Source organism: Syngnathus floridae, chromosome 17 (genome assembly GCF_059516105.1).
Source record: "Syngnathus floridae isolate MCC-2025c chromosome 17, RoL_Sflo_1.0, whole genome shotgun sequence".
Lineage (NCBI taxonomy): Eukaryota > Metazoa > Chordata > Actinopteri > Syngnathiformes > Syngnathidae > Syngnathus > Syngnathus floridae.
The window spans coordinates 3,343,752-3,358,412 of NC_142429.1; the positions used below are offsets into that span (position 1 = coordinate 3,343,752).

A 14,661-nucleotide genomic window follows, 5' to 3' on the forward strand; every position below is an offset into this window, starting at 1 on the left:
AAATAGAAGAGTGCGACTATGCACAGATTGTACAATACCGCTGCACTTGAAAATAGAAATATACAAAACTAATTATATAATGATGACATTCAAATGTATTGCAAATAAAGTTAAATGAAAACTTTAGCTGAATAAATGTTTGAAGAAAAGTTTTTAATGTATTTCTGGGTAGTGGATTCGATTATTCTTTCCCTTTCTGTACAATTTTGTCGAGTGTACTGGTTTTGCCGTGGTTTGGTATGGCTTGGGTCTGCCATTGTAGTTAATAGGGTTGTTGTACGGAACACTGTTCGAACATTTGGCGTGTCTGAATAAAGTTTTGCAGGTTTGAAGTGGTGATGGACAAAGCAGGAAGCGGGCGTTTGTTTGGTTGTCATAACGACCACAGCTAAGATGGCGGCCACGTCTTTGAAAGACGAGCACGTTTCTGCGGAAGTTTTGCGAGGACTCGCCCGGCATTTAAACTGTCTCGGCGAAGAAAACAAGTCGACGAGGAAGAGAGCCCTGGAGTCCATCAAGAGAGAGACAGTGGACAAAAAGCTGTCGGGTGTCGTCTTCCAGGAGCTTTTCTCAGCCCTCCTCAAGCCTCTCCTCAAGTGTCTGTCCGATCCGGTGGAAAGATGTAGAGAAATCGCCATTTTGCTCATAAGCGACTTTATTCGCTGCGTCCCCGAACCGCAGGAGTCGTTGCCTTATCTCATGCCTTGCTTGGCGCAGCGGTTCGGGGAGAAGGAGACCCTAGAGCCGGCGGAGGAGCTGCGCTTATCCGCTGTGGAGATGTTGACTCTGACGGTGGACGTGTGTGGAAAGCAGCTGGCGCCTTATCTGAACGAAATGATCGACATATTGCAGAGAACACTGGTCGACCCTTTTCCCGATGTCAAAAGGGAAAGCTGCAGATGCACCATTAACTTTGCCAAGTGTGTGCCAGGTTAGTCCAACTTTGGCTAATGAGCTAATGCTACAACTAACAAAAATTAGCGGTAGTTTGGTAGCGAGCGAGTGAGCGACGTTTCGAGAAAGGTCAAATGCAAAATGATGAGCCGATGCATCTAGCTTAACTGATGCTGTCATCAGTGTTATAAATGTAGGTTTTGATTAAATGCCGAAATCAGTGGACGATAATCACCCAGACTGGGAAGATACGTTTTCAACCGCCTGCCTCCCCGTTTGCCCCCATTCCAATGTGCAAGATAAAGATTTTTAAACCATTTTCCTTATTGCGTCTCCTTGTTAAGGGAAATCCTTAACCGGTTGCGTCCATGTTGGCCTCCGCAGAGCATTTCCACATGCAGGCTGAGAGTCTCGTGAAGCCGCTCATGCAGACAATCGCTCATCAGCACTCCAAGGTGCGGGTGTCTGTCATTGAGGCTACCGGGGCGGTCGTTCAGCATGGCACTGGGAAAAACGTGGACGACGTCTTGTCTCACCTGGCGCAGAGGCTGTTTGATGACTCGCCGCAGGTTGTGGGCTATTTTTGTTTACTCTCTTTGCTACTACATGAACCCAATCGAGCTTTTTCCCCTCGGTGCAGGTGAGGAAAGCAGTAACTTTGGTGGTCGGTGATTGGCTGCTCAAATTAATGGACAGGTACTCCTACTTCCACAAACTCATTCCTCTCCTGCTGAGCGGTCTTACGGATGAGATTCCCGAAATAAGGTAGGTTACCGGCCTTGTGTCAGGCAATCGGGCACTCGTGTCTGTTTTGACGCTTTAGTTAATGTTTTACAAATGGATCCTAAATCAGCGTGAGTTGCTTGTGTTTCACTTTGAACTCCAATTATTGTAGTGTGACTGTGCTACAACTGTAACATTTTCCCGGTGAAATGGATTCATGGAGAAAAGCTGTCGTCGCAGGACTCTGTAATAAGCCCAGATTTTTTCTGTAGACTTTTGGCGGCTGATTTATGGCAGCGGGTCGGCGCTCAGTGGGAGAAGGAGAACGAGGACGACCTCAAAGACAAGATGGACTTTCTGCTCACCCCACCGCACTTTTACCCACTGGGAGGTCAGCCTCCCCGCATCGAAGGGGGGCGGGCAGTACATGTCTTTTTCTTTCTTGCCATCCTCATATCGGAAGGGCCTCCAAGTGCGGGGGTCACACTCGAACACTGAGGGCCAAGTAGAAAAGGGGTCGTTGGATAATGGACGAGTGCAGAGTGGCAGGATTTTAAAAGTGCCTTTAGTGGCAGCACTTTACTGCCCTTTTTCCCACTGTTGCGAGTCAATTCTGCCAGATCGGCATATCAAAAAGCGATCCGTTTGGCCACATTATTTGAGGGGTTGTTGTATTTCTGAACGAGTATCCCTCAGTGGTGATTGGTGCTGCTGTCTTTCTAGACTTGCGTCATGTCGCCAGTTGCTTGGCAGAGTTCAGAAAGAGGACATGTGTGCTTTCTCTCTCTCTCCTTCCAGTGGCACGTCCAGGTCTGGGCTGCAGAGAACTGGTGGCGAGGAACCTGTACAGACTGGTGCCGGCCATCGGCCACGACCTGAGCGACTGGCTGGTTGCCACCCGGGTCCGAACCTCGCGACTGCTGTCGGTGCTGCTACTCCACGCCGAGGAGCACAGCACGCAGCACCTCCAGTCTCTCTTGGTCCTCCTCTACCGGGCCTGCGCCGACTCTGAGAGGGACGTGGTCCACAATGTGAGTCGGACACACATCTTGCCCCGTCTTTATAATAGTCGTCAAAAAGAATCTCCCAATTTCAAACTCCTGGATGGTAAGATGGCAAAAAAGATCTCATTTGATCAGAAAAAGCAGCATTTGAACCGGTGTGGGGGGAGGGGCTCGCCATGTGGTGGTAACGTATTTGCCACCCGTTGACTTCCTGTCGCTCTCCCCGCTAGTGCCTGGCCGCCGCTAAAGTGTTGGGTGCCTTCGTCCCACCCGAGGTCTTCCTCAAGCTGCTCCTGGATCACGTCGATGCCCCCCCTTCCTCGCATCCATGGTCCGCCCTCATGGTGCTGCGCGGCATGCTGGGAGGATGCCCCAAAACTCTCCTGGGACCGCACCTCCGGCGGATCGCGGACACGCTGGCCCAACCTGACGTCTGCCAGGAATATCAACAGGTGGGAGCGCTCGGCACCAGATCCGCTTCAACTCAATTGGCTCGAGCGCACACCCGTGACAAGCGTTTAACTGTCCACTTTGCTAACCCGCTGTGCAGGCTCTTCGTATAGCGGCTGTTTCCCATTTGGTGATTTTGGCGGTGTTATAGAAGATCGTTGTCCGCAGCCGCTGATGACGCTTATTTTGGGCACTGAATTTCTTCCCCCGACTCACTCCTTCCTACCAGTGCAAATATGCTTTGTGATAAGACGCTTGGTCGGCAAAGGCGCGGCGGCCTTCAATAGCGCCTCTATGCGCGGCCAGTTCAGCGAGTGCGCTGTTGAGGAAATCTGAAACCAAACAAACAGATGAGCTGGCAAAAGCGGATGACCACATGTCATTTGTCAAATCAAATGCTCCACATCTGTGATCGTCGTGTTTGTGCTCACAACCAGAAGGGAGAAAAAAAAGACAAATAAGGATGCATTGGTTGCTTGTCTTCAAATAACGCACACAACTGCTGGAAAAAGGAGAGGCCACAGTGTGACAAGATCCTGCACAAAAGTTGAAAGGCCAGATTTTGGGCATGCCAAAGTGGTGTACAGGAACATGATCTGAAAGGATCTGCAGGAATAGCTGGCAAGTGCTCTCTGACGCCACTCACCCGTATTCTTCATGTAGGTCGGGGGGGGGGGGGCAACACAAAGGCTCTTTCATAGATAGAAAAATGGGAAACGTTGCCCCACATGTCTCAATTTTTTTCATTTGAGCAAGGTCCGTGGAGCAGGGATGTCCTCCTCCTGCAACGCTGCCCTGCACGCAGGAAAACGGGAACCTGAGGGCGAGGCTGTTTATTTTCCCGTCACCATAGCAACCTCAGCAGCTTTTGGGCCCGCGTTCCCAAGTGGTGTGCTGGTGTAATTGAAATTGCCTCAAATGTATTTCTAATTTCTAATGATCATCCGCAACATTTGACCATTGGCACCGTTCTTGGGATTTTTGACCTGAGTTGGGTAATCTACTCCATAACGGTCCATGAAAATATCTTGCATAAAAACTGGCGTGGAATCAATGTTTGCCAATAAAGACATGGAATGCAAAAGCTCAAGACAGTGATTTGCATCTCCTGTACTCCTTTGTCCAGATTGCCTACTTGGAGCAATTGCTGGCCTGCGTGGACACGCTGCTGCACCAGTGTGGGTCTGACTGCCGCCCGATCAGCCTGCAGCTGCTGCAGGTGCTGGTCACTGTCCAGAGCCTCTCTGCTGAGCCTGGCCTCAGCCAGAAGGTGAGAAAATGTCACCGCGCTTTGACTCCACAGGATGCCAGGCAGCCATTCGCGGAATGCGGCAACGCCAAACGCTATCATTACCCACTTAGCTGAGGGGCGCTTAAATTGCACCTTCTAGAAGAGAACTTTGAAATCTAGTCTCGGGTGAAAGGTGGAGAAAGAGCGGGAGGCGGGGTGGACAAAAAACAGGTGTCATTCTGAGCAGGTGTGCATCACCGGCATGTGAGAGCAGATGTGCCAAATAAGGATTCGTGGGTCAGCAAATTGCGAAATCAGTGCTAAATTCAAAATCTAAGAGATGGAAAACCAAAAAAAAAAAAAAAAAAGGCTTCAAGACAGTGTCATTGACTGCCAAGCTTAACGTAAAGTGAAAGTGATTGCAGAGTCTGTTAAAACGACCAGCACCAACTTTGGGTCTGTCGCCTTAATGAAAATGAAAAACTTGTGTATATACAGATTACTGAGTCACTTTGAGTAAAGGTCTCCCTTGAGCACAAACGACCGCCCGCCCGCCCACCCCTGTTCGAGAGAGACACCCGAACAGAAAGGAAGTGTAACAAACTGAGTTGATCATTCGGTCGGCTGCCACAGAATTCACTGCGGCACCCGTTTACATCGCCGCGCCTGTTTAAATGGTCAAGAAGAGGCCCGCAACATAGAGCTTGGGAAGAATAACAAAGTGTGGGCCCGCCCCCCCCCACGCCCCGCCCGGGGGAAAAGCAGAAGCCCTTTCCCAGCAAAGGGGCTAAGTTTTCCCATCAACATGTCTGACACCACTGGTCTCCGAGGGACCATGGCGGGACTGATTAAGTCCCTTCCTCTGCCCTGAAGTCCATCTTTGCACTCCTTCCTCCCCTTTGCTCCATGATAAATGTTACTCATGTGTTGATGTTGCTTCCCTTTGATATTTGTCACATCCTGTGTCTCTCTTCTCTTTTGTTTTTTGCGCTCGTCGTATCGGATGCTTAACAATAGAAGATGTCCAAGAAGAATGGGATGGGTCTGATCAGAGCACACGCTGCAACACTGTTTTCCCATTCTTCTTGCACATCATCTATTGTTAAGCACTCTCAATCACTTTCCGGCATGGGAATGGTACAAAATGTCTCGCATTCTGGCATGAGCTGGCACGGTAGCAATTGACGAGCACTTCAGGAGAGGCAACTTTAGTTCCTTCCAGACAGGTTTTTTTTGAGGGAAAGCCTTTATTTTTTTCTAGGCACTGCCTGGCTATGGTAGATGCAAGTATTTAGTGGCTCTACCGGTTATTTTTTCCTGGGGGAGGGGGGTGTTAATTCTTAGTGCATCAGAAGAGGTATACAACTGAAGCATACCTTGTGCCTTGTATGTTAGAAATTCCAAATTCTCTACTGCTTGCTGGAAATGCGCTTCATGTATTAAAACACGTTGACATAAAGATATACCTGTGAGATTTTTTTATTTTTTTTCCTATCGGAAGCGAGGCGTTTATTAGACTGGACGCCGCATCAGACTGCTTGAGGTCATGTGATGAAATCGAAATGTATTTATTACAATAAATAATTTATTACAAAACAAAACGAATGGAAAACAAGTTAGCCTTTGTCTTTATTTGAGAAAAGATGGGAACAGTTGAAGTCCAATGTCTGCCATTTTTTTTTTCTTCAACCGTGGGAACTCTGAAGTGAGATGAATCTCATGCACCCCCCTACCCCTCAATTGATTGAACGCTCAAGTGTCAACTTGACTAGTCAGAGGTTACTTGATTCTCTCTATGTGTTCCTCAGGCCCTGGAGAGCCTCCAGCGGTTGTGTGAGGTCCAGGGCCTGGGCTCGGTGCCGGCGCTCTACAGGCAACACATGGGCCAGCTGCTAGACTGGCTGTCCGCGTCTGTCAACACCTGGTCCGCTTATTCGCCGCACCGACTCCAAATGCACATCGTCCTGGTGCAGTCAGGTGAGATGCCAGCAAGGTGGCCGCCGCGCAGGGAGAGGCACCGGTTGACAAACGTTGCCGCTATTTCTGTGCTGCCCTCGACTCTTCTTCAAATTGCTGGCAGGCAGCTTGAATGAGGAGATGTCCTGCTTGATTGGCCTTCTTTGAATGCACAGTATACGCTCCAAAATGACGGCGAAAAGTTTCAGCCGCCCGCTTGTCTTTGCTCCATGAGCAAAGTGCGAAGTCAGCCGCCGCTACACAGCCTCTCCCTTCACACGTTCCCGCCAGGCAAATCTCCTCTAGGGCCACAATCGGGACATCGGTCGTCTGCCGAGCGGGGACCGCATGTGGCTAAAAATAGAAACATGCAAACATAGGTGGTTGGCGAGTTTTCCTCCGTCTTGATTGTTGGTCCGTGTGGGATATGCATCACTAATGTCTCACTGACATAATGTCTCACTGACCTTCAGTCACCGCTCGACTAAATACCCAAATGAGTGTGCAAAACTGTGCAAACGTGTGTGTCTGTGTGTCGTAGGTCCAGTTATGGGAGAGTTTGTGAGCCAGTTGATGATGCTGCTTCACACCTGCCTCCAGCCAGATAGAGACCAAGAGATGAGGATGAACGTCTTCACCATGCTCGCTAAGTTACTGCTGGACGGAAGCAACACGCTGGACTCTCAGGGGTGCGTTTGGCAGCGCATGCACACACAGTAAAGGGAGGGGCCAAAACAGGATCGCGACAAGCAAAAAAAGCAAAGGTTCCAAATGATGTTGTTGAATGTCTTGATTGCAGACTTTTCAGGACTCAGTCTGAGAAATTCTTGTGTGACGTGCTGCTTCCAAACCTGGTGTGGCGAGCCGGCCGTACTGCCGGTGCCCTACGGACCGCTGCCCTCAGCTGTCTGCTTGCCTTGCTGCAGGGAGGAGGCGTCACGTCGCAACAAGTACACACACACATACTCATGATGGTGCCCGAGTTGTTTCACAAGTGCTGACCAATGCATGAAGGGGTGTAACCCACTCAGAGCTGCCATTGGGCCAGCTGGGTTGTTCCGCTGCCTCAGTGCAACAGCTTCACTTGTTTTTTTCTCACCGTTTCATCACATGCATTGCAAGGTGAGTTTGTTTGTTTCCAAATTGTTGCTCTTGCTGGCCGTTGCGTTCAGCTGCTGCGCGCGGAGGAGCAGCTGGTCCCGCAGGTGCTGTCGTATCTAGATGAGGACTCCCTGATGGGCCGGCTGCTGGCCTGTCGCTCGCTGTGCGCCGTCCTCGGACTGGTGGGATCGTCTCTGGGCCAGGAGGCCCTCAACAAGATCTACCCCGGTACGTCCCGCCCGGCACATTTCCAATGGTGTTCAGGAGTTGAAGGAGCGCGTTGGTTTTGCCTTCAACACTCTACCCGCACTTATGCTCGGGCGCTGCCACGCAACACAGAGCTGCTGAAGCGTCTAGACGACAGCAGCAAGGACGTGCGCGGCGAGGCCGTCTGTGCACTCGGCCTGTGGTTGTCCAGCCTGGGTGCAGAGTACGACACGGAACTGTGCACTTCACACCTGCAGTTCCTCTTCCAGCAGCTCCTCTTGCACCTGGATGACCCCGACGGCGCCGTGCAAGACCAAGTGCTCGGTGAGCACGCCGCTCGCTTTGATTTCAAGGTGGAGCGGAAGGACGGATCCCACGCCACGGCCATCACGCTGACGATAGTAACGACGACGCACGCTTGTTTGCAGAGGTGCTGAAGACCGGCAGCTCGGTCCTTCCGGCGCTCCTCAAGAAGGAAGTGGAAGCCGCCAGGGACAACCACCGCACTTGCCACCACTGCGACCGTCTGCTACAGCACATCGACGCCATTCAGGCGCACGGTGGTAGCCGTTCTCCTCACTGACGGTCTGCTCGCTGATGGAACGCATTCTTATCATTGGACAACAGAGAGGCCTCGGCCCGCCTTGTTCCGTTTTACGAGCCTTTGCCTTGATCGGTCGTTGACTGTCGCCGCCAATAATTGTCCAATAAAAAGCATTGTGATGAGAATGTGTCCTGGCTGCTCGCTTACTACGACCTTGTTACCGAGCTCACCATTATCCACAGTATTTACTGTGCGTCGCTCTCTGCTGTGATATCACGCAAGCTCAATTTCCTGGTCATGTCTTGTTTTTAAGCTTCTTCAACATGTTTTCAGTTCAAACTCACGGCTGCAAGTGATCCAGAGTTCAACTCTTGGCACTCTGTTAGTGATTAACACATGATGCTGTCAGTGGATTTTCATTTTGCCTTCACCAGGAATAATGTCTTCACTCATGTTATTGTAGCAGTGTGCTTCGAGTGATAGTGATTTGAATGCTGCGCGGCATGGAGGTGAAGCTAAGTGGAATTACAAACTTAAACATTCAGTTACAACCGCAGTTTGAATATTTTGAATCATCAAATAAATGCAACGTATTCATAATTTTTGCTAAAGATTTGACAATAGCAACAAGCAAATGTGTCAGGTCTAAGTACCAAAAGATATTATTTTATACACTGAAAGAAGAGGATAAGACCACCAGTATTCCTTTTGCTCGCGAGGAGAATTACGTAGAAGGCCCAGTTACAGTCCTCCACCAATTCTGGACTCCTCCTCTTTTTCTTTTGGGTTGCCCTGGTTACAAAAGGCGTTGCTCCACTAAAGGGAGGGGAGATTGTGGCTGTAGCAACGCTGATTAGCTAACTAAAGGATGTTGTGTGGTGAGAGGCCTTGGCCGAAACGTGACCCCAGCAATGCAGAGTCTGTCCTTAGTTGGTTGGCAGCCTTGTCCTGGGCTGCGATCTCCAAACGTGCTGGGTGCCGTGTCCCTGTAAAACAATGCTCTAGACTTTCTTGCTAAGTATCACACAACAATAATAATAATGAGTAAATAATCAGATACCTCTCGTGCATACACTCCAACAAACATTAAGTAAATGTGAGATAACTTGCATGAAGTCGACTTAAACATTGAGTAAATATGGGATAACTTATGTGCAACTACTTCCACATGTATGCCTTTTCTGTAACACTTTACTATATCAAAGAAAAACTGTCACGGTCAACAACAATTTATGAATAGAAACTACAAGGTTTAAAAGAGAAAGAACTTCTCTCGAACTAAACAAAGAACAAAGGTGTTCTGTTCATAACTCATCATCATCATCGGCGGTCACTTCTTCTCAGGGTCATCTACTTGTGGGTCGGCAGGTGGGCGTAGAGGCCGATCTGGGATCCACATATTTTTGTGCAGTGTGGGCAGGGGAAAGTGGTGGTGGGTTGTGGTCATGCTGGAGCCTAGTTTTGTCTTTCCTTAAGGAGTTGTCGTTTGGTTTCTGCGACACGGCGGAGTTCCTTTTCGTGATGTGCTGCACCTTCTTGCACCGCTGCCCTCCAGCAGTTCCTGTTCAAGGTGGTGCGGTCCCAGTCCTGAGATGTTATTTGGAATTTCTTGAGATTGGTCTTGAGGTTGTCCTAAAGTGTTTCTTTTGCCCGCCCGGGGCTCGCGGACCTCTCTCCAGCTGGGAGTATAACATCTGTTTGGGGAGGCGGGTGTCAGCCATGCGGATGAGATATCCTGTCCATCGGAGTTGGTGCTGCATTATTAAAGTGGTGATGCTCGGTATCCTGGCTTCCTCCAGAACGCTGATGTTTGTGCGTCTGTCCTCTCATTTGATCCTGAGTATTTTCCTCAAGGTTCTCTGGTGGTGTTGTTCAAGAGCTCTTAGGTGCCTGCTGTAGGTTGTCCATGATTCTGCCCCATAAAGTAAGGTGGGGAGAACCACAGCTTTGTAAACCAGGAGCTTGGTGTCAGCCCGGAGGTCTCTGTCTTCAAAGACTCTTTTCCGGAGTCTGGCACACGCTCCACTGGCACAGCTCAGGCGATGGTTGACCTCAGAGTCAATGTCCGCTTTGGAGGAGAGAAAGCAGCCGAGGTAGGGGAAGTGGTGAACATATTCAAGTGCAGTGTTGTCCACATTTATGATGGGTGGAGTAGATGGCTGGTTGGGTGGGGGTTGATGTAGCACCTGGGTCTTCTTGATGTTCACAGTCAGACCCAATGTTAGAGTTTTGCACACTCCAACTTATTTTACAAGAACCAAACAGGAGACAAGTAAGTCCTTTTAAGCACCTGCAGGTGGAGAGTCCATTCGTCGCTGTTTGAACAGCGATGATCGAATGAAGTCTGACTCAGGCCTACTGCAGGAGCATTTTATTGAGAGAAGCAGAGTGGGGGTTAGAGTGGGGGTCAGAGTAGATAGGATGGGGCCGAAGCCCCTGGCCTGCTGATCAAAGCACAGCAGGGGGTCTTTCATGATGTTGTGTAAACAAAACAACTTTGATTGCTTCCTCTGCAGCTAGTCAATCAGTTCAGAAGATCTTAGCACTTTGTTCTACTACTTTTGTTAAGACGGGACAAGCGAGTTTAATTATTACAGGTTACATTCCAACATAAGCATAGGATCAAACTAATCTATCAACCCTAACACCCAGGGCTCTGTATGCCTTAGCGAAGGAGTTCAGGATGCCCTGGAGGTCTTCTGCAGAGTGTGCTGCAATGGCATTATCGTCTGCATACCGGAGCTACACAACCGTGGTGGTTCTGATCTTGGTTTTGGCTTTGAACCTGTTAAGGTTGAAGAGCCTGCCATCAGTTCTGTACCAAATTGGGATTCCGTGTGGTAGTTCTTCGTTGATGAGGTGGAGTATGGCGGCAATGGAGACAGAGAACAGGGTGGGTGCAATGATGCATCCCTGTTTGACCCCTGTCTCTACAGTGAAAGGCTCAGTCAAGGAGCTGTTGTTGAGCACTGTGGCTGTCATTCCGTCATGTAATAAACACAGTATTCTGACGTATTTATCTGGGCAACCATACCTCAGAAGGATGCGCCATAGGGCCTGGCGATCCACCGAGTCAAAGGCCTTTGTCAGGCCTATGAAAGCCATGAACAAAGGCTGTTTATGCTCACTGCATTTCTCCTGGAGTTGGCGTGCTGTTAAAATCATGTCTGCAGTGCCTCTAGCTGGGCGAAAACCGCACTGCGATTCTGCGAGAACTTCCTCAGACAGTGGCAGTAGGCGGTTGGCAAGAACACGAGCAAGTACTTTGCCAACTGTTGAAAGGAGCGAGATGCCCCTATAGTTTCCACATTCCGCTTTGTCCCCTTTCTTGAAAATGGTCACTATCAGAGCATCCCTGTGCTCCGAGGGGAGTACTTCTTTTTCCCAGACCTTCAGAAAGAGGGAATGGAGTTGGCGCTGGAGCTCTAGTTCACCTTCCTTTAGGACCTCAGCTGGGATCCCATCTGGCCCAGAGGCCTTGTTGTTCTTCAGGCTCCTGATGGCATCTTGGACCTCTTCTAAAGTGGGAGGTTCACCCATGTCTTTCCTGATGGGACTCTGAGGGATGTGACTGAGGAAATCTGACTGAGTTGTGCTGTCACGGTTGAGGAGTTCCTGAAAGTGCTCTCTCCACCGGTTGTTTATGGATTCATTGTCCTTCAACAGCTCCTGCCCGTCTTTAGAGCGCAGGGGGTTTTGGCCGCGATGGCTTGGGCCGTAGACAGCTTTGGTAGCACTGAAAAAGCCTCTGGTGTCACCAGAGTCTGCCAAACTCTGGATTTCCAGTGCCCTTTCTGTCCACCAAGAGTTTTTAATCTGTCTCACCCGGCTCTGGACGTTGGCCTTGGCTCTGGAGTGAGCCTGTCTCTTTGCTGTGCAGGTGATGTCATTTTGCCAGACACGAAAGGTTTCCCTTTTCTTGGAGATGAGCTGTTCTATCTCTGTGTCGTTCTCATCAAACCAGTCCTGATGCTTTCTGGCCTTGTACCCGAGAGTGGCACTGCAGGTGTCGAGGATGGAAGACTTGAGCAGGCTCCAGTGTTCTTCAATGTCCTCAGGGTATTCCTGATTGAGGCTTTCTCCAAGAGAGGCCTGAAACAGCTGCAGGGCGGCAGTTTTATTCAGGGTCTCAAAGTTTAGTCTTTGCTGGCTCAGCTTCTTTTGCAGTCTCCTCTTCCTCTTGAGTCTGATGGACATCGTGGATCGTATCAGGCGGTGATCTGTCCAGCAGGCCTCTGAATCCATCATGGCTTTTGTGATGCTCACGTCGCGCTGATCCCTGGCTCTGACTATGACATTGTCAATAAGATGCTATTGTTTAGAGCGAGGGTGTCTCCATGAGCCCTTGAGTTTGTTCTGGCGAAAGATGGTATTGGTGATGATAAGGTCGTATTGAGCACATTTGCTAAGAAGCAAAACCCCGTTGGAGTTGATGTTTCTAATGCCTTCCTTTCCAATGGTGCCCTTCCAGAGGTGGTGGTCACAGCCCACTCTGGCATTGAAATCTCCCAATATAATAAGCTTGCCCTCCTTGGGGATTTTTGACAATACCTCATCCAGAAGATAGAAGGCCTCTTTTTTGTCCTCATCAGAAATGAGGGTAGGTGCATAAGCACTAAAGGGAAATGTGCTTTTGGGAGTTTGCAAACATATTTTTTAAGGTTGTGTTAAACTTATAATCATATTAATATCTAGTATTGGAGTGCTCGTGTGGATTGGTGGGGGCCGAGGAATGTGCAGGCAAACTGCATGAACTTGTTTTCTTCGAAGTGTTGTGGAATAGGCCCGGATAGGGAGTACCGGAGGAGACCACCTCAAGGTCGGTGAGGAACGAGAACAACAGCACGTCTATGAGACCGGCCTTCGAGGGGAAAACCCAACCGTCTGACCTCAGCGACACCTGGACCGGGGAGGAGATGGCCATCGACCAATCATCTCACAATATTTTGCATGCTTTAATATTCATATTGTGTTTCTTTAAAACTGGGCAACCCGGAAGAATGTGTCGTCTTTTGGTGGTCACAAAAACGCACGAGTTTTAGTGTGAGGGACCCGGGACCCAGGCCTGTATTAGTGCGCTTTGTCAGGAATAAACAATTGGTAAATTTGGTCTGATTGATCTACTGGTCTTCTCTTTGACAGAACGAACTCGCAAAATTGTTAGGTGCGCCAGTGTGTGGATTAGGACATAGCAATTTATGTGTTAAGTGTTGATCGCAATTTGGAGTCAGATCAATAACCAGAATCCGTAACCTAACAGCACTAAGAACTGTTGCCGTCTGGTTGTAGGCCAGCACCAGACGGAGGGTCATCAGGCGCTCACTGATTCCCTCAGGGAGTTCAGAGAGCTGACTGATCAGTTGGTTCTTGATGGCAAAACCAACCCCATGGATCCTAGGCTCATCTGTGGCCTTTCCTTTCCAGAAGAAAGTGTATCCACCCTTTTCCTCCTTCAGATGACCTTCCTCTGCCCGTCGGGTTTCTGAAAGAGCAGCTATGTCAATCCGGCATCTTCTCAGTTCCCTGGCAATGATGCCGGTTCTCCTCTCCGGCCTATCATTGGTTACACTGTCCATTAGTGTGCGCACATTCCATGCTCCAAAATTCATGTTTCTGTGTTTTCGACCGCATATTGGTGATTCCTCTGAACGCGGTAATACAGTCGGGAGGTTTGAGGCAGGCTATGTTTAGGGCACCTTTTCTAGCCCCTTCCCCCACAGGGGTGAGCAGAGTGGATCCTAAAAAGGGCTGCTCAGTCGTGGATGCAGCTACCAAAGAGCTCTTCTGCCTCGGTCCAAGAGCCCAACAATCATCTAACATCCACCGCCTGATGTGCCAGCTTGTGACCAGGGGCTTCCAGACTTCACAATCCTGCCCCCGTTGCCACTTACTGGTCGCCACAGGACTGTAATCCGGGATGTAAGGTGGATTCCCTGAAAAAGACGCCTGTGCGTGACTTTGTTTAGAGTGGGGAGACTGGTGCACAGACAGTCACCACACTGTCCTTGACAGATCAGGGTCTGAGTCCTGTGGCAAGGAGACCAAGACGACTGGTGACCCTTTTCTGCTGCAGCCTTCATCCGCCTTCCCAGCCGTTGTGACGCCACCCCTTAGGTCAGCCATCATCCTCCGCCTGGTCCACCGTTGAGGTCTTCACTATTTACCCATAGCTGGAGCTGTTTATCCACAGCCGGGACAGTGGTTGATGGGCAGTAGGGCGTGTCCATACACCGGTAGGCCTACATGCCACATCTCTGGGGCCCACTGCTGCTCCGAGATCCTGAAGAACTTAGCCTGGGACCGCAAGGTGCCAGTTATCGTGTGTGGCCACGAGGAGGCGTGTGCAAGTCTTGGCAATGGAGAGGCTGTGTACCGGCTGAGGAGGCTTATGCGCTCGGCTCCTCTTTTCACCCCCGGAAACAGAGGGCTAGCCGGTGGTGGTAGCTGAAAGCAGAAGAGTGGCAAGCAGAGGCAGCATGCAGCATGCACAAACTACAGGCACTACTACTCCAACACTACTGCACTGACGCATCACACGCCCTGTGTCATAA

The 14,661-nt window shown here is 49.9% G+C and overlaps 2 protein-coding genes and 1 long non-coding RNA gene across 4 annotated transcripts; 1 reads left to right on the top strand and 2 right to left on the bottom strand.

Annotated features, from left to right (window-relative positions):
- Nucleotides 1–361: 361 nt before the first annotated feature.
- On the top strand, nucleotides 362–8,295 carry dnaaf5 (dynein axonemal assembly factor 5). 2 transcript variants are annotated; one of them, XM_088358376.1, is made up of 13 exons: nucleotides 362–931; nucleotides 1,279–1,463; nucleotides 1,535–1,659; nucleotides 1,890–2,008; nucleotides 2,416–2,648; nucleotides 2,852–3,073; nucleotides 4,198–4,341; nucleotides 6,111–6,279; nucleotides 6,800–6,947; nucleotides 7,058–7,208; nucleotides 7,431–7,587; nucleotides 7,699–7,919; nucleotides 7,995–8,143. In XM_088358376.1, exons 1-13 carry the CDS (start codon nucleotides 394–396, stop codon nucleotides 8,001–8,003), a joined length of 2,421 nt encoding a protein of 806 aa, XP_088214502.1. In that variant the 5' UTR covers nucleotides 362–393; the 3' UTR covers nucleotides 8,004–8,143. The 2 variants fall into 2 exon arrangements, with proteins under 2 accessions (XP_088214502.1, XP_088214501.1); XM_088358375.1 differs by having other exon boundaries at nucleotides 364–931; nucleotides 7,699–7,890; nucleotides 7,995–8,295.
- Nucleotides 5,914–8,437, bottom strand: LOC148383227 (uncharacterized). Its single transcript, XR_015853472.1, has 2 exons — nucleotides 6,726–8,437; nucleotides 5,914–6,612 (listed from the first exon to the last, which is right to left on the bottom strand). It is a non-coding gene; the product is annotated as an uncharacterized LOC148383227 (long non-coding RNA).
- Nucleotides 8,438–11,271: 2,834 nt separating this feature from the next.
- Nucleotides 11,272–14,468, bottom strand: LOC148383228 (uncharacterized). Its single transcript, XM_088358176.1, has 2 exons — nucleotides 11,501–14,468; nucleotides 11,272–11,382 (listed from the first exon to the last, which is right to left on the bottom strand). The coding sequence occupies exons 1-2, from the start codon at nucleotides 12,356–12,358 to the stop codon at nucleotides 11,272–11,274; spliced, it is 969 nt and encodes a 322-aa protein (XP_088214302.1). The 5' UTR covers nucleotides 12,359–14,468.
- Nucleotides 14,469–14,661: the final 193 nt, after the last annotated feature.